Source organism: Staurois parvus, unplaced genomic scaffold (assembly GCF_062004578.1).
Source record: "Staurois parvus isolate SC_StPar_1 unplaced genomic scaffold, SC_StPar_1.0 ptg000203l, whole genome shotgun sequence".
In the NCBI taxonomy this organism is placed as follows: domain Eukaryota; kingdom Metazoa; phylum Chordata; class Amphibia; order Anura; family Ranidae; genus Staurois; species Staurois parvus.
Window position 1 is genome coordinate 333,410 of NW_028317999.1, and position 19,550 is coordinate 352,959.

Genomic DNA, 19,550 nt, shown 5'->3' on the forward strand with positions numbered 1-19,550 from the left:
GTGCTGTGTCTGTTTACATGCTATTCTATGAATGGTGGAAAGTAAAGCCTCCTGGGTTATGTGAGGTCAGTATCCCAGAAGGCATTGCCTTCTACAATTCATGGAACAATATGTAATCAGACATGGCTCCAGATCTCTGTATGCTCATGCGCGAGATCTGATGCAGTGTCACTGGGGGGCTGACTGCATGAACCAGGAACAGCCAGCCAGCTCCCTGTGACAACAAAAGGAAGTGAAATGAGACTTGTAGTAGGAGAGCTGTACGAGAGCAGAGGACAATGCTGCATCCCCTGGGTTCTATGACCATCTTTTGTATCATGTCCATAGTCCTTGACCATATTCTGTTGCATGTCTGCTTTCTCTGACACAGAATATTGCAGGCCTTTGACGAGGTCAGCCCCCCCCCATATCAGGAACGTTGACCACCACTGACTTCTGGGGTATAATAATAAAGCAGTGATGCAACACTCACCAAACACTCACTGTAGGTGTAACTTCCTCGTATGCGTGTGTTAAATTTCAGTGATCGATTCACCTGAAGTCACATTCACTGCTTTATAAATATGCCCACAACATGAACATGTCTAGGTATGGTTTTGTTTAGGTAACCAATTGCCCTCCTGAGGATTTACCCCCCTTTCCTGACCAGGCCATTTTGTTGCGTTATGGTGTTGTGTTACTTTAACTGAAAATTGTGCAGTCATGCAACGCTGCACCCAAATTGAGCTTTCTTTAGGTGGTATTTGATCGCCTGTGCGTTTTTAATTTTTGCGCTAAAAAAAAAGACCGACAATTTTGAGAAAAAAAAAATATTTTTTACTTTTTGCTATTAAAAAAAAAATTCTAAAAATCAAATTTTGTCTTAAATTGACACCAAAATGTATTCTGCTACATGTCTTTGCTAAAAAAATCCCAATACATGTAAATGAATTGGTTTACGGGAAAGTTATAGCGTTTACAAATGGCGGTATATATACACTGGGATTTTTTTTTAATTTTTACTAGTAATGGCGGCAATCAGCGGCTCATAGCGGGACTGCGGCGGACAGTCTGACAATGGGGGAAACTGACTAATTGTCACGAACATATCCAGTGACACCAATACGGTGATCAGTGCTAAAAAAAAAAAAAAGCACTGACACTGTAATAATGGCACTGGGCAGGAAGGGGTTAACCTGAGGGGCAATCAAAGGGTTAACTGTGTGCAGGGTGTGTTTTACTAGGGGGCTGTGTCAGTGTGCTTCACTGTAATCACACTGCTTTGGATGGCTGTGTGCAGTGTGCCCGAGCTGACAGTGAGGAAACCGGTGATTGACAGCTGCAGATGGCGGCGTGGGTTGGGCTCATGCGCGCCCCCTACCAGGAAATGCAAATGCAATATATATATATATATGTGTGTGTGCGCGATTTTGCGCACCCCTGCCACCATGTAGCAGTATTTCTGCTATAGGGCGGTTGGGAAGCGGTTAAAGCGATTCTAACGTTTTTTGTTTGTTTGTTTTTTTTAATGGCAAACATGTTATGCTTACCTGCTGTGCGCAGTGGTTTTGCACAGAGCAGCCTGGATCCTCCTCTTCTTGGGTCCCCCGAAGGCTCTCCTGGCCCTTCCCTCCTATTAGGTGCCCCCACAGCAAGCAGCTTGCTATGGGGGCACCTGCTGCTCCATGTGTCCATTCACACATGGAGCTGTGACTTGACCCTGCCCCCTCTCTCTCCTCATTGGCTGACTGGCTGTGATTGACAGCAGTGGGAGCCAAACCACTTTAAATGCACCCATGGGGGACCCCCACTAATGACCCAACAACAATTTTTCCCTAACACTGATACAGTGGCAGTTTTCCTTTTAGCAATACCACCCACATCTCAATGAAGGGACATTGCAGGCTATTCTACATTCTCAATATGACCTGGAATGCTAAACCAATAAAACACATAACTCCAATGAAAAAGAGCCTTCTCTGCGCTGACAACCAGAATGATACAGCATGATACAGACAGATTCAAAGGATTTTCAGGCACTCCAGTGTATATTATCTGACTAAGTTGTTAATGAAGAAATATTGCAGATGATGAATATCCTTGTTGAATCACTCAGGGGACCAAGTGCACATAGTCCTGTTCAAATCAGTGCAGTAATTTGAAACAAAATTAAGTATTATCTCTGTTTGCTCTGTAGCAATACTCCAGGCTATAGCCCAATTTATGATCAATGAAGTCATGAAGTCCTCTCGCTTCTTTATTCTGTGGCTTTGGCCTGTAATCTTGCAGCCCTGAGCCTCTTCTGTTCTCCTGTGCCAACTTCATTGTAGTGAAATGAAAGAAAGAGCCCAGACCCACAAGCCAGGGGGAACAGACTAGATTAGTAGTGGATGGGTTGTGCTGTTCTGAAAGACAGTGCACCAGAGAAGGGAACACAACACATGCTAGCTACTACTGTAGTCTCTATTGGACAACTGAGTCCAGTCCCACCCACCTGCTATTCAGGGGAATGCTGACTACAGAAGTAGCCAGCATGTGCTGTTGTGGGTTTGTGTTTTTGTGAATGACTGTGCCTTCAAGCCACTAGCTACTACTCTAGTCTCTCTCCCCTGAATAGCTCATAGCTGGAAAGCAGGTCTAGGCCCAGTCTTTCCATTCAGTACAAGGAAGATATCAGAGAAAAGCAAAAGTGGCACAAGGCTAGAAGTTTACATGTCAGAGTTGTAGATATTCCTTCCAGGCAGCTTTCAGAGGAGGCAGTGGCAGGGCTGGTGCAGGCTCTCCTGTATGCACTGTCTATCACACCCCCTCTCTTCCTGCATGGTGAGTCAGATCTAATTTTACATTTGTCTCCTTGTGAGCAACATGGCCAGACAGCGGTGGGTGAAGGGGGGCAAGCTGTCGACCATGTTAGCTCAACAACCACTGCACAGATTTGAACAGGACTAAGCACAACAAAAACACCTCCTTTGTTATTCATCGGATAACAATCTGTTCGCTGCATATACAGGTAGCCTGGAATAGCACAGAAACAAATGACGTAAATCCAGTAAAGCCTCAGTCAGAGAAGTTATGAAAAAATGCACACAACATTAATTAAATCACCAGATACCAAGCACATGGAGAGAAGGACATTTTGGAAAAACATCTAAAGATTTCCATTTATGAGCAAAAGTGTCCAACACCGGCAATGTTTCTCCATGCAGGACAAAGGAACAAATATTGATAATTACTTAACTGAGTGCTGGAATTAACACTGGCTGAACCGGATCTGTTTTAGGTGTACTCAACAAGTAGAATGTCTGAGTATTTTTGTGCTTGTAGGTGTGTGTTTACTTCAAGACTAAAATCCACACAAAAAAAACGAATAACTGGGCAGTGAAATGAGAAGTAGACTGAGCTAATTTCTCTGTCACTCTACTCTCTCCTCCAATCAGCAAGTTCCTTGTTAGCATATAGACACAATAACAGAACTGATTAGCTCCTTCTGCGGTTTCTATCTCTCCCAGCCTGAGCTCTGTTGCGCATGGACTACGAAATAATACCAGATCAAATTCACAGGGACTTGCACTGCTTACATTTAAAATGTATACATTTAATAGTACATAATGTATACAGAGATGCATGATTTTTTTTTATATCTGCCTTGAGTACACACACACATTTGCAATCTGGGAAAACATGAGACATTTCCCCTTTTCAGGCATTCTACTTTGTTGGTTACAAGTCCACACACATTTTTTCGAAGTTGTAGGGTGGGGAGTGCTAGTTTAGGCAGTCTATCATTTGTTATCATTAACAATTTACTAGTTGGATAATTATATTTTACTAACAGATTCTCATTTAACCTTACACTGAGAGTTGAGACGAAAATAATTGAGTGTAGACTACAGTAACTTCCCGCATGGCTTTCTGCTGTGATAGACTAAATACTGCATGTCAAACCTAACTCTGACCCGATTCCTTCACTTCATATCACGTTTGCCAAATTTTAAACATGCTCCACTGAAATAGCTTCCACCGTATCAAAGCATTTAGCTGGCTTCTGTGCTTAAAATAAAAGTAAGGTGATAGGATACTAGGCTATGTGCAGCTGGTGATTGTCCTTAAGATAACATAAGTTCCAAAAGTTATGATAAAGAAAAAAAAAATAACAGTCCTTTTCCAGATGTGCGCACATATTCACCGGCACACCAAGGATCTTCAAGTGTTGCCCAAAAAACTTTTATAGCAGAAAGATCACATCATAACAGAACACGTGCAATTTTTTCGGGGCCCTGCAGGAACCCTTCGTTAGGCATGTGCAGATGTGTACATTTACAATCAGCAGTGTGTAGGAGTGCCCACTGACAGAAGACATTACAATGATTGCAAGAGCTATATCATCAGTTCTCAAAGAGAAACATGCAGCAGCTGCTCGGTGCACCTAATATGGGTGTGGGGGACGAAAGCTGAACATCCCCTTTTGGGTGGAGCGTCACTTTAAAGTTGCCTTGAGATTCTAAGCCTCTCTTTAGTGAATTATTTTCTTTCTTTTCCAATCTACAATGTAAATAATTATACATGTATCTAAACTCCTTGTATTTTTTCTTTATTTAAATGCATTCATTGTAAGCTGTTAAGAACATCCGGTAACATGAATTTTTGAATACTGAAACAATATGTATATTTTTGTAACATTTGTATTCACTATTATCACAGTTTCTGTTAGCAATTTGAACATACATTACTTGGTTTAGCTAAATAAATTGTGAAACATAATTAACTATGCTAGTAATAAGTTTAAAACATTCTCCTGAATTTCCCATGATGTGTTTTCTAATAAAACAGCATGGTGTGAATCACAGGCATGGTAAAAGCAATATGTTTAATGAAAATAAACATTTATAATGTTTACAAGCAATCCAGTGTATAACAATATTGATCATATGCACAGTATATCATACCTGAACAAAGCTGCTCAACCTTTGTGTAGTTTAAACACAATATGTCATTGACCCATGCAATGATGTCATGTCTGCTCATAGTCTCCTGGGTTATCGAGGTAGAATACACGTTGACCGCCATTCCCCAGCTGCAAAGAAAAACACATCATTAAGACCAAAGACTGCATAAGTGCAACATTATCATCTAAAGCTAAAGCCTGCACAGACAGGCAGATCTCTCCCTATAAAGGACAGGTACTAAGGGTTTGGCCCATCAATGATCATATCACCAGAAAGCCAGGACTCACAACATCTAGTCTACTTAAATGTGGATGCACTAAAAGGCATTTTTATAGTGCCCAGTCACACAGAGATCTATTTTTTTTCCAGCAGATTGAAAAATCCTTGCAACAAGTGCTTCAAAAGATAACAAAGGGCAAACAGCTCATTCATTTATACCAAAATAGAATAAATGGAAATTATATTGCATTTATTTTTTACAATAATAGCATAATACATTTTTCCATTCTCATATTCTCACAATGACATGTCTTCTAAACATTTAAATGTCCTTCAAGTAGTATCACAGTGTCAGACTATATAATTATCACATTTGCTCAGTGACTGTGGAGAGTAATTAGCTCTATGACTGAAAAGGGCAGTAAAGCACAATCACCATGTTGCGCTAATAAAGTCTGCATATTATATGAGCAAGTATGACCACATGCTGTATGTCTAAAATGGAAATGTATCAAATTAAAAAAAAGAAAAACAAAACTTTGTATTAAACAAAAAGTCATGTTTATAAATTTTACTGCACAATGCGGGACACACAGCACAACCCTGTCTGGCACGGCAGAAGACTTGATTTTTCTATTCTTATTTATTGCAGTTAAAGTGTGTGTGTGTGTGTGTGGGGTGGGGTGGGGGGGGGGGGGGGGGAGGGGTTGGTCCTTTCCTCCAATCAGCTCTCACAGAGCTCTAACTGCAGGAGGATTTTATCTAAAATCAGCACTTTTCAAAGGAAGTAAAAAAGAGAAGACTACAGATAGACAAGTAAAACTTATGTAGGAGGAGTTTTTTCACCTCTATGTATCACCTGAGGCTATTCACTTCACTTAGTATATGTGAGGGTTTACAACTACTTTAAGTAATGATTACAGGCCTCTTACCCACCACAGCCTGTGGCTTGACAAAGAATGAGAAACTGCACACCCATAAGCGCATCTCTCTGTCAATCTGCTTCCTCCTCCTATCAGCATATAGACTGATTCCCTCCTTTTGTAACTTCTACCATTCTCAGTCTAAACTCTGCTCTATAGGGCCACCAAAGAGGCCGATATGAAGTCAAATTACACTGCCTGCATTAAAAAATAGATTAATGAAAATTATTCACTGGAGAAGATATCTCAATCCACTCAGCAGTTGGGCTTCTTTGTTTTCTTGGTGGCTAAACTAACTGTTGCTAAATCATGGAAGACGACCTCAGTTCCCGTCTCTCAAGTACGGAAAAAGTTTTCTGGATTATGTCCCTTGAGAGGATTATGAGTATTATTAAGGACACGAATAGCCGCTTTGAAAAAGTCTGGGGCCCATAGGCACATTAATGCACATTGACCTTAAAACTTGTAATGTCTGGGGATTTACAGTACCCGGGATCCTTCATCTGTCCCTATTCCTGCTATTTTCCTTCCTTGCGCTCTTCTTTTATTTTCATCTTCTTTTTGTAATAGTGCTGTAGATTGCTGTACAGCCTAGTACTATCAACTAAGTCTCCTGGTGAGGATGGGGGCCTAATTTGGATCCTTATGATCCCGTATTGGTTACAGGTATTATCGCAACCTACTCAGTTTGTTGTCCTGGGCTAATGTTGAGTTATCACATGGCTACCTGTATATGATGATCTCCTACTCAAACAGAATGTTATGTACCCAGGGGCGGACTAACAACTCATGGGGCCCCTGTGTCCTTGCCCAAACTGAAAAAAGCCTATGAAAAAGGTACCAGGGGTTATCTCATGGGGCCCCCTACTGACCTTGGGCCCTCAGGCAGTGCCCGAGTTTCCAAATGGTCAGTCCGCCCCTGTATGTACCTTCAAGAGTTTTGCAGATTATATAGTGGGACTTTTCCCTACTTACAGAACAAAACATAACCTACCATCTGATTCCCTGCGGATGACAGGTAGAGAATCAAATATGAGTTGAAGAGTCTACCAGTAACAGGCCTGATGTAGTTAACAAGCAATTCCAGCCATCAAGCCCAGATTACGCAATGCCATTCCCCCCTATTCTGCTATATGATGTAGTGGTGTGGTTGTTAATAAAGAATCACAGATACACACAGTGAAGTGCATTGACCTGATTCAACTGGTCACTGGATGTTACAGCACGAGATGGTCAACACCAGCATCTTGATTGTTGACCATCATTAAAAACTATTGTTTTGTTTATATTAGAATCTATACCTCTGATCCTAACAGACAATATATACCAGCAGCAATATCCTGAAACATCTTTCTTTGTTCAGCCCTCATGGTTGGCCATCTTTTTATAGCTCTAATGAGCTGAGGAAGAAGCTACTTGGATGAATGGTGAAACATCTTCAACATTATAGAACAAGTCCAGCTGAATATAAATAATTATGACTAGATATACTATTACCTGAATAAATCAAACCTACAGTATATTGACATAAAAGGCCATCCCCCCAAAAAACTGCTCCTCAAAGAAGTGGACCTAAGGGCTAGGTTCACCTTTGGAACACGTTACATGTTCCACCCGTATCTATATGCATTTCCCCTTTGACAGTGGGTGGGGGATCTCCCCGCATGCGCTGTCAGAATTTAAAAACAGCATGGCTGTACAGGGATCAGCCCACACGGTCCCATCATTCATTCACAGAGTTCTGGCTAACAACTTGTAATTCTCAATAAACTGCAAGGGCACTGGTGAAAGGTCTTTGTTTACTGATTCTTCCTGCAATTCAGTAACTGCCTGCCCGTATATGGTATGTCTACAGGAGCCTGGCATGGCACAGCGATCTTCTGATCACAGGTGCAATGCTTTACAGGCTCTAGTGTAAATAAAATAATAAATGCACATTTTTCTTAACTGCAAAAAAGGTGTTCATTTATTATTTTCTTTTATTATAAAAGGTGAAATTATCCTTAAAGATCTATTAAATGTAATGAAAGACAAAAAGGAATACCAATACATTGGCCTTGGACTCTGAGCACAATGATGATTGAATAAGAGCCAGGGGTGTGTCCATACTAATCAAAAGTCAGCTCTCAGACTGCTGAATAACAAAAAACTCTCAGAGCCACAATCCATAGAATAAACACAGCGTGAAAGTAAAGAAACAGTAAAGAAACACAACAGTGTGAAAAAAAAAAAAAAAAAAAAAAAAGGAAGGTTGAGGGCTCCTTAGAAAAATTAACACAAAAAAGGACATCAAATCGGTGAAAGTGGTAAAATTAACACAGAAGTCCTGGACACTGGTGGTGTTAGACTGTCCGGCTGAGGTTGGACTTTCCATTGAAAAGAATGGAGGTTGCCTTGCGCATATGCATAGGGACATGGACTGAAGCTTGAAAGGCTGTACAGTAAAGATCATGGAGGAGAGAGAATTGGTTGTAGGATGTCTACTAAAAGGTCTTGAGTTTACAGGTTGACTTAACTGCCACTCTCCCAACAAGACTGTTCTGTCGCCACAAAGCACTAACAATGCATGAAAGAGGAACTGCATGTCTATCCCAAGTCAGTGTCTCACTAGGTGGATAGAGCCAAGACCAGGATGACAGCTCTGAACCTTGCATCTTTAGTAACAAAAATGGCAGCATCCTTATTTCTGTCTTTATATGTTCCCTCTAACACTTATGAACACCAATGCAACAAAGGAGAAGTTCTCCTTTTTAAAAAATAAATAAATAAAATGTACATGTTCTTGCATGTAAAAAAAATCTGCATTTATTTTTGTATATTTTACTTGGAGCATGTAAAGAACTACACACACACACACACTGATCACGGGTGCCATGCAGGACTCCTGCACACTGTCTGTGTATCTGTCTGCTCATACCTCGTACGGGCTGGCAGATACACACTGATGGGAAGAGACAATGAACTACCTAGAGCGCCTAACAGCCCCATGGCAGTTCATTGAGAACTACAAGCTGACAGTTGCAAAGGTTGTTGGTACTTGTAGCTTCCCAATCACAGAAATCTGTGAATGATGGATGCATTTTTTTTTTTTTTTTAATTACAGCTGGGGAGGGGGGAGAGATCCCCAGCTAGCTATCACAACGGGGGGTGTGGGGGCTGGTGCTACAGTTACGTTACACCCTGAATATGGGTGTAACATGTTACAAAAAGTGAACTTATCCTTTAAACCTGGGTCTGCCTTGTTAACACTTATCGGACACAAAAATGTCTCACACAACTACGAATTACTTCTGATTACAACAAACTGTTGATGCTTCTGCTGAAATAAGGGTGAATTCCAGCCAGAGCTAGGTCTACAGGGGCCTTCAATAAAGCTGCTGGGTCACTTTTCTGGCATTAATCCCTCTTGTTACTGTATTGTGCCAAATTTATTAAGCATTTGCGACACTTTTGGCTCCGACAACGGCTCGTGCACCAAATTCAGGTAGTTCTTAAATGCACCACTTTAACGCTGTGTCGCATTGAATACACCAAATGTAAAAGTGGAGCTATTTAAAACCAACTCTCTTTTGGTGTACAGAGAAAAATTGGTTCAGACAGGTTTTGCGAAAGTGTCCCAAACGCATTCTAAAATTGGTTCTGCATGAGCCAAATTCAAGTACAAACTCTAGACAGGTACAAGGATTTGGTGCATTCGTCACCACTTTTACAACACATGACAGACACTCTGCACAATCTGTCTTTGCCAATCTTTATGAATTCCAGGGAGAATGTTTTACATGATATGGAAACATTCCCCATTCTTGGAGGGTCAGGAGTCACAAGAGGTATTGCGGGTAGCTGGTCATACATTTTCCAAAAACTGTAATCTATTTCTCACATGCACACAGATGAGTAAACACACCTTTATGTCCATGTAGATAGCATATGAAAACTAGAAATAAGTGCAGTGAACTTTGAGATGAGAGTAAAGATAATGTTCAACCTTTACACTGTCTAGATATCTGCAGGTGAAATCAGACAGAGATAACACCATGAAAAACCTACAGGACAATTTGACTGTATACTACAACACCGTATACAACCTGAATTGTAATCTCAGAACATTTCCTATTAACATTTCTGGCAAGATATAATTCACAAGGGGTGTAGCTGTTTAAAACAATAAGACTTCAAAGATCTCTTCCATACAATGGCGGGTGGTAAAATAAACACATGCTATCTTGAAGCTGTAGAACCTGACACCAATATTCTTCGACTTTCCCAGTGAATGATCACAGCACACAGGCAGTTAGTAGACTGTTGCTTTTTGTTTGGAAAATGGGATTAATCCTAAATTGGTTCCACAGAATTTCCAGTATGCTGGATAAGCTCTAGAACTAATAATGAGCACATCTACTGTTCATGAGCACACAAAATTGTCTGAACGTTGCTTGGACATGTATGGGATACCGTAAGGTTTTTTTATGTTGCATTATTATATTAAAGCATAACTTCCATCTTTACTAATAATTTGCACTAGCAGGGCAAAAAGACCCAAAAATGCGGGCAATAATAGTCACATAAGATCACCAGCAAATTCTATGACAAATCCATTGACTTTCAAATACAATATAGGTGTCCGTTTATGACACAGAGAATAGCTGCGATTCAGAGGATCGCAGCTTTTCTCTGGTCATTCACAGTTTATGACACTCAGGAGATCTTCGCTGTTCAGTTCTTCGCTGGAGATCTGTGTTCTCCCTCCAGATTCTCCAGCCCAGAGCTGGAGAATCGGAGGAACCGCAAACTAAACAGTGATAATTTACCTCTGTTTAGTAAACTGATCTTTTACTGTAATCTCGCGAGATTATAGTAAAATCAGCCGTTTTCCAGCGTTTGTAGATCGTTCTCCCTTTGTTCGGAGAACTGATCTACACCGCTTCATAAAAAGGCATTCACAGGAGAACTGTGTTCTCCAAGAATGCCGGAGAACTGAGCAGCGATCTATTACCGCTGGTTCATAAACGGACACCATAGTGGCAAAATCTACTCAGAGTTTGGTGGGAAGCAGCTTGTCCATTCTGGAAACTAAAGGGATGCTTATAAAAGCCGGAGAATTGGATAACCATTTACTGTACATCAATAGGAAAAACAGCCATAGTTCATGAATGTTGGTTATTATGGCCCTCTTTGATTATAAGCTATGACTGTCAAAGAAAAGGTCAGGTTCATCCAAACAGCTCCCCATTTAATCATTCATTCCGGCTCTCATTGTGGGTAAACATCCACACCCATAAAGCTCACACATAACATTTCTACTATCTATACATAAAATATAAAATGATGGGCTAATGCCTGAAAAGTATGAAAGCCAAATTTTCCTCAAAGCCCACTGGGAGAAAGAAGCAGACTCATAGCCTGGGCTCACGGAGAAGTGAATATGTATAAGTATTGTACAGTGGCACTGTACACATTTCAGCCCTAAATGAGCCTTAGTCATAGCCCATTCAGGCCTGAAATGCGTAAGCACTGGGTCCACTAATGTAACCTTTTAATTGTGACCAATAAAGCAATTCTATGATTACAAGGAAATGTGCATCTCTATGATACTTATACATTGATTGGCAGCAACTGGGAGCTGCATTAATAGCTTCAATATTGGCTAAGGCAACTTGGTGTTAAGCAGCGGTGAGTACATTTTCATACAAGTGAGCAAGTAGCCTAAATCCTGCACAATGAATACTTCACAGTAAAAACCAGTTAAAAGTAAGTATGTGGTCTTTAACGTATCTGTTTTCCTTTAATTACTTTTTGAAAAACACTATGGCTTTGATAAAAAAAAGCCATTATCGGCAAAACACAGATGACCCTATTTTCGGCTGATAATTTTCGGCGGCCGATATATTTGGAATCCCATGGATTCAATACTTGTGCCAGTAATCTGAAACAAATTTACAGATCAGGTCTTTCTGATCTCACATTGAATTCACTAACTGATCCTAAGATATGAAGCCATTGGGTTAGCATGACAGACAAGCAACTATCATTTTCAGAGGCAGGCATCGATATTGTCTGGGCTGACATTTTTCTGAAAAGAAGTTTCTTTAACATGATAAACAGGTCATCACATCAGGGTTTGCATTCTAAGGGGCTAATTATCTAAAATAAATGTGGGGTCACAGCAAACATTTCACACTAGCTATAGCCTAGATTTATTTTCCCTATCAATGTAAAAAGAAAGTTATGTTGTATAAGCCATACAATTACAATAATACCAAGTGGTTTATAATTATCTTTATTTTTTTAACGATTGGCAAGGATCAACTAGGTATTTACAGCTTTAGCTAAAAGGTACATAGGCTAATTTTAAAGAATAACACACTTAAACATTTGAATTTATTGAAACTATAATTTTAATAGAATATGTAAGGCTTTTACTGATCTAGAGCACGTAATGTATGACAGATGCACAATATCACAAAAGGGTATTTTTTGAAAATACTATAAGATTAGCTTATCTTTATCTCAACATTCAGAAATATAGATAAGATAATGAAGATCTGTTGGTCATAATATTTTATGAATATATCTGCAAAAAAACAAAATGAGGACTGCTTTTTCAAACTCATAAAAATAAATGAAAATTGGTGTTATAAGTGAATATTGGTTATCATTTTGTTTCCAAGACTAAACGTGTTGATAAATTAGGCACTGAAAAGAGTACATTAATTCATGGACATCAGTTCCTGCTCTGCAGCTCCCAATCTAATGTCTTCCTATTGCACTTATACACACATTTGGCCCATTTGGGAGGAAGCCAATCAACTCTACCTGCATTGTCTGGACAGGTGGACAGGAATGGTTTGGAAAAAAATGTGGTAGATAAATATTACTGTGATTAACTGTAAGTAAAGTACAATTTTTGGTTGTACCTACAGGTAAGTCATGGGCTGCGTAATGGTGGCTCTGGCCATTCATACTGCCGGAGCCTGCGAACCCGGAAGGAAGACCAGGTGAAGATGGTGGCGCCGGGGAGTCGTGACAGCGCTGGAGGGCTCCACGTACAGGTAAGTCTGTTATAATGTACTAGTATGCGGTGCGCTTGCGCGCCACCCTACCTGCGCTACCATTGGCAGCTAGGGATGTCAATCACCGGGTCCCGTATCAAGATTCCCTGCTGGCACCCCGCGATCGCTGTGTAAAGCTGACAGGGGAGAGACCTGTGTGTAAACAACACAGGTCTCTCCCCTGCCAGCAAGGACATGCTGTTTTGTATTTCTCTGCACAGCAGAAATACAAAGCAGCATGTCTCCGTAGTAAAACAGCACACATAGTGAAACACACAGAGCACACAGTTAACCCTATGATCACACAAAAGTTAACCCCTTCCTGCCCAGTGTCAGTGCTTTTTATTAGCACGGATCACTGTATTACTGTTACTGGGGATGTCAGTGGCAGTTAGTCAGTTCCCATCCAGTGTCAAAATGCCCACTGCAGTCCCACTATAAGTCACTGATCGCCACCATTACTAGTATAAATATAAAAAAATTCCAGTATATATACCGCCATGTGTAGATGCTATAACTTTCACGTAAACCAATTAATTTACACGTATTGGGATTTTTTTTTGTAGCAAAGACATGCAGCAGAATACAATTTGGCCTAAATTTATGATGAAATTTGATTTTTTAATTTTTTTTGTTGAACATGTTTAATAGCAAAAAGTAAAAAATAAAGGGTTTTTTTTTTTTCCAATTTGTCGGTCTTTTTTTGTTTATAGCGCAAAAAATAAATACCGCAGAGGTGATCAAATACCACCGAAAGGAAGCTCTATTTGTGGGGAAAGACGACATAAATTTCATTTATGTACAGCACTACATTACCGTGCAATTGTTAAAGTAAAGCAGCATCATATTGCAAAAAATGGCCTGGTCAGGAAGGGAGGTAAATCCTCTGGAGGGCAAGTGGTTTAAGCAACCTTAGCCAGGGTCTGACTAAGCCCACGAGCCTCACCTATAAATAACTAATATAGGAAACCTGTACTGGGAGATATGAAGGCTGCTATTGCTGATCTCCTTCTGAAAATGTTAGCTGCAAGAACGTCATTGTTATCCAATGGCTTCAATACTTTCTAATACACTGACCCATAACAATACATGTCCATGTCAGTGACTACAATTACTATTAGATCAGCATGACAGATGGGGGTCATTCCCAATTCCCCGTTCCCTTTCCGCGTCATGGACTTGAATAGAAACATGGAAAAGTGACGGCAGAAAAGACCGAGGGGTCCATTGAATATGCCAGTTTTTTTGTTGTGTTTTTTTTTTTTTTTTTTAAAGGGGGGGGGGGTTGGCTGGAGTATAGATTTTTGCTTGTCCCAAGCAGGTTTGAAGCAATTTACTGTTGAATGGCTCACTACCTCTGCTGGCAGTTTATTCCAAGCATCAACTACTCTCAGTAAAATAGTACTTTCTGGGATTAGTTTTGAGCTTCCCTCCAGTTAATTTAAGGTCATGTCCCGATGTTCTTGATTTTGGCTTCACATTGAAAATACTGCCATCCTGAACTTTATTCACCACCTTGATGTATTTAACGGTTTCAATCATGTCTCCCCTTTCTCTTCTTTCAAGCCTTTGCACAGTATTCATATTCTGTGCAAAAGAAGTATGGAAGGCTGATGTCTGGAACTAATTCACATACTTGAATTTAAAAATAGTATTTTAACAAAATAAATAACTGCATTAATTTGTGTTTCTTTCATGCCTGGAGTTCAGCTTTATCGTGTTTAAAGTGCCAAAAATGTTCCAACATTTCCCTTGCCCAGTAATAAAAAAAAAAGAAGCATGTGGTCAGATCACTGCAAATCTTTTCTAAGAATACGAATTGATTACAACATATAACAGCGGCTGGGAAGACAATTCGAGATTTGGATAAGTCCCACAGCCATTCCTATAGTCATAACTTGGCAAAACTGTCAACTAACATAGCTTGCATTTCCAAAACTTGATACTCAACATTGAAAGAAATAAACATTGACACAAAGGAGACCGGATTCATGTTTTTTACTTAATAATGCAGAGAGTCTGAAATCCACAACACATTTTTATCACAATAAGTGAATGTAAGATTAGCATTTGTTGTATACATAAAAAAAGCCATTTAACTATAAAAAAAATAAATAATGTCCCTATTCAATTGCAGGATGGGCCTCACCACTAACAGCTTCTGCCTTCTTAGCGTAAAAACACGATTGCTCTCATATCTATATTTTCAGGTTACTTCCTAATAAAAGTCATGCCAGCAGATGGCACTGAAGATAAATTTGTAATAGAAGATCCGTGCCCTAATAAAATCTGAACTTGTTTGAAGAATTTTTCCATGTGCCTACATGCTAAGATCCAAGGACAGAATGGGGATTTCCAGTACTCTGTTTCTTTAAGATTACTGACTGTCATGCCTTTAGATTGCTACAAACAAAATACAAAATTATCTCAAACTTTCCAAGCAGCTGTGCAAAGTGAGTGCAGTGCTCAAGCTATCAGTCACATACAGTTGCAAGAAAAAGTATGTGAACCCCTTGGGATTACGTGGAGTTTTGCATGAATTGGGCATAAAATGTGCTCTGAACGTCATCTAAGTCACAACAATAGAAGAACACAGTCTGCTGAACATAATACTACACAAACATTAGATGTTGCCATGGTTTAATTGCACATAACATGTAAACATTCACAGTGCAGGGAGGAAAAAGTATGTGAACCTTTGGACTTAATAACTGGTTGACCCTCTTTTGGCAGCAATAACCTCAACCAAACGTTTCCTGTAGTTGCAGATCAGACCTGCACAACGATCTGGAGTAATTTTGGACCACTCCTCTTCACAAAACTGTTTCAGTGTAGCAATATTCTTGGGATGTCTGGTGTGAATCGCTCTCTTAAGGTCATGCCACAGCATTTCAATCGGGTTGAGGTCAGGACTGGGCCACTCCAGAAGGCGTATTCTGTGCTGTTGCAGCCTTTGTTTTGTTGAATTACTTGTATGCTTTGGGTCATTGTCCTGTTGCATCACCCATCCTCTGCGGAGCTTCAGTTGGCGGACAGATGGTTTTCCTACAAAATGTCTTGATAAACTCTGGAATTCATTTTCCCATCAATGACAACAATCCGTCCAGGCCCTGAGGCAGCAAAGCAGCCCCAAACCATGATGCTCCCTCCGCCGTGTTTTACAGTGGGAATGAGGTTTTGATGTTGGTGTGCTGTGCCTTTTTTTCTCCACACATAGTGTTGTGTGTTCTTCCCAAACAACTCAATCTTGGTTTCATCTGTCCACAGTATATTTTGCCAGTAGTGCTGTGGAACATCCAGGTGCTCTTTTGCAAACTTCAAATGTGCTGCAATATTCTTTTTGGACAGCAATGGCTTCCTCCATGGTGTCCTCCCATGTACTCCATTCTGGTTTAATGTTTTCCTTATTGTAGATGTGTCAACAAAAACGTTAGCATGTGCCAGAGATTTCTGTAGGTCTTTAGCTGACACTCTGGGATTCTTCTTTACCCTATGCAGCATTCTGTGCTGTGCTCTTGCAGTCATTTTTACAGGGCGACCACACCTAGGAAGAGTAGCAACAGTGCTAAACTTTCTCTATTTGTAGACAGTCTGTCTTACCGTGGACACATAAACATCAAGGCTTTTGGACATACTTTTGTAAGTTTTGGTAACCTTTCCAGTTTCATGCAAGTCAACAATTCTTGATCGTAGGTCTTCTGAGAGCTCTTTTCTGCGAGGCATGGTTCACATTAGACAGTGCTTCTTGAAACCAGTAAACCCAAAACAGGTGTGTGTTTTTTGAGGGCAGGACGGCGGTCAGCAACACATCCAATACCATCACACTGATTGGAGTCAAGGTTGGCTCACTCCTGGCTCCAATTAGCTATGGGAGAAGTCATTAAGCTAGGGCCTCACATACTTTTTCCTCCCTGCACTGTGAATGTTTACATGTTATGTGCAATTAAACCATGGCAACATCTAATGTTTGTGTAGTATTATGTTCAGCAGACTGTGTTCTTCTATTGTTGTGACTTAGATGACGTTCAGAGCACATTTTATGCCCAATTCATGCAAAACTCCACGTAATCCCGAGGGGTTCACATACTTTTTCTTGCAACTGTAAGTGTAATGCAGGCCATAGACGGGGAGAAAACCGGACTTTTTTTTTAGAAAAGCAAACAATCAGTCGTTCAATCAGCCGACGTTACCACCATTGGTAAAAAAAAAGTCGGGTAATTCTCGTCCTGTCTACGGCCAGCAATTAATATAATGTCCCTGCAGAGAGCTCTGCTATATTTGGCATTTAAAAGAAGAAGAAACAGAATATGAATAATAATAAGAAAAAGTTGCAACATTGTATCTATTTGTATCCATTTCAGATACAGATGTTTCTATTCGGATACAAATAGATACAATGTTACAACCCTTATACTTTTAAATGTCAAATATCATAGCGGAGCTCTCTACAGGGACACCGCTAATAGATTTGACATTTCTAAGTATTGCGGTTGCAAACATTGTATCTATTTGTATGGATATTTGTATGGATACTAATAGATACAGATGTTCTTTTTCTTTGGTCATGGCTCATGCGCATTGTTTTTAATCCGGAAAAAGATCGTCCGATTTGCCCATCATTGCAGTGAAAATCGGCCGTTTTTTTTCCCCAACATGAGCGATTGAAAAAAATGTGTCAAAATCAAGAAAACCGGCCGACCAATTCAGCCACTAACGATCCAAAAATCGGCCGATTATTTTTTTGGACGAATTTTCGGCCGGTTTTCTCCCCGTCTATGGCCTGCATAAGTGTGTATTAGCCGGCAGGATGTTAACCCAGCAAATACTTTGCAATCACTGTTTTAAATATGTACTAAAGACAATACAGAACAGCGAAGGTTGCCAGTTGTAAATGTAGATAGATTGTGAATTTTCTGCATTGCTGATGGAAATTAACATTCTGATGGGGTGTACAACAGAAATCCATTGGTAGTTGAATGTAATGCAAGGACATGCCTCAGTTTTCATTCATAATAACATGGTGCTATATGATGTAAAGCGGCTTGCTGTTAGTCTCAGTACAGTTTTCTTGCTCTGGGTGTTGCATACAAAGCCTACGGCTAGCTATACACATAGGTCATGGAGAAAACCAGCAGGTGTCTGCATACCCAAACAATGGCTGCATCCAAGTGGATGCAATCAGTGTTCAATTGACAATTTTCCACCTGGCTCCATCAAATGAACAAACTTTGATTGAAAAATTGTCTTTTGTCCCCATTTGGTTGTCAACAAAAATTGGTATCCTACTTGTTCATAGCAGCCAAAAGGACAATTGCCCAGGAATGGAAGAAACCTACAGTCCCCTTTCAGGGAGTCAAAAAAGGACGTTTGACGGTTCTGATGCTTAATGAACACGTTTACTATTCTTAATGATTCCCACACCAAATTTGTTAAACTTTGGGAACCATGGTGGACATAAGCCTTCCCTGATCTTCCTTTCACAAGCGGCTCTAACTGGTGTCTCAGACAGTCCCCGATCCCTTATTTCTTCTACTCCCTTCCTCTTGCTTTTTTTCTCCTTTTTCTATTCTTTTGTGCTTCCTCTTTTGGGGGCCTGTGCCTGCCTTAGATTTATCTGCGACCAGGTTTATTCCACTATGTTTGGTTAGTTTTGATACCAGGGCTACCTCTGACACCTACAGGATATCCCCCGATGGATCCACATGTTGTGTCTTGTGTTTAATATGACTGTTGGTGGAGGATGTTCCTCCTTCTTTATGCCTCTTTTGTATATGTGTTCAACCTGATGGCGCCAGCCATAGCCCCTGCATGGGCAGACTAGGTGCTCCTTGTACTACTGTGCCTTTATGTTATTAATGAATAAAAGTATTGAACAAGGAAAATTGTCTTTTGTTGAGCTGGTCGTTCTGACAGGGCCACCCATGGCTCAATTTCATCTGGTTCAGCAGGAAATGGTCAAAAGTTGAGGTGGATTTTGCAGACATATCCTGGTGCCAGACTTTGTTATGCAAAGCAACCACAGGATCCAAAAAATGCGAAGACAGATCATTTACATCATAAATACATCATTTAAGTTGTTTCAGGATCTTAAAAGAAACCTATTGGGGTGTCATTGCTGACCACCACATGAAAATTCAGAAGAGGCTGTCTCTAGCGAAGGAGCTCGCAGGAGGCAGACCATTGGAGAATAGGCAAGTATTTGTGCCTTTATTACTGTTTTAACAGTCAATTCTTTGTCCTCTCTAGAGTAACTTACCTAAAACCTAAGACCTCATTAGCATGGCTGCAGAGTGCCATACACTGTCAAGAATAAGCGTATTTCTCCGCCCAGGAGTCACAGGTGTCTGCATACAGCCGCGGCCAACAGCCTGTGCAAATCAATGAAGAGACAGATGCAGCTGTTGTACACATCAAATATTGGCCATTTTTGATTG

The 19,550-nt window shown here is 40.3% G+C and overlaps 1 protein-coding gene across 5 annotated transcripts in view; it reads right to left on the reverse strand.

The window, feature by feature from the left end:
- The window catches only part of MAPRE2 (microtubule associated protein RP/EB family member 2), a 239,535-nt gene that overhangs the window by 69,335 nt on the left and 150,650 nt on the right, over positions 1 to 19,550 (reverse strand). For all 5 annotated transcript variants that reach the window (XM_089678318.1, XM_089678317.1, XM_089678316.1 and 2 more), the window contains one exon: positions 4,926 to 5,053. In XM_089678318.1, coding sequence (XP_089534444.1) covers positions 4,926 to 5,046 — 121 coding nt within the window. In that variant the 5' untranslated portion in view covers positions 5,047 to 5,053. The remainder of the gene's footprint in view (positions 1 to 4,925; positions 5,054 to 19,550) is intronic.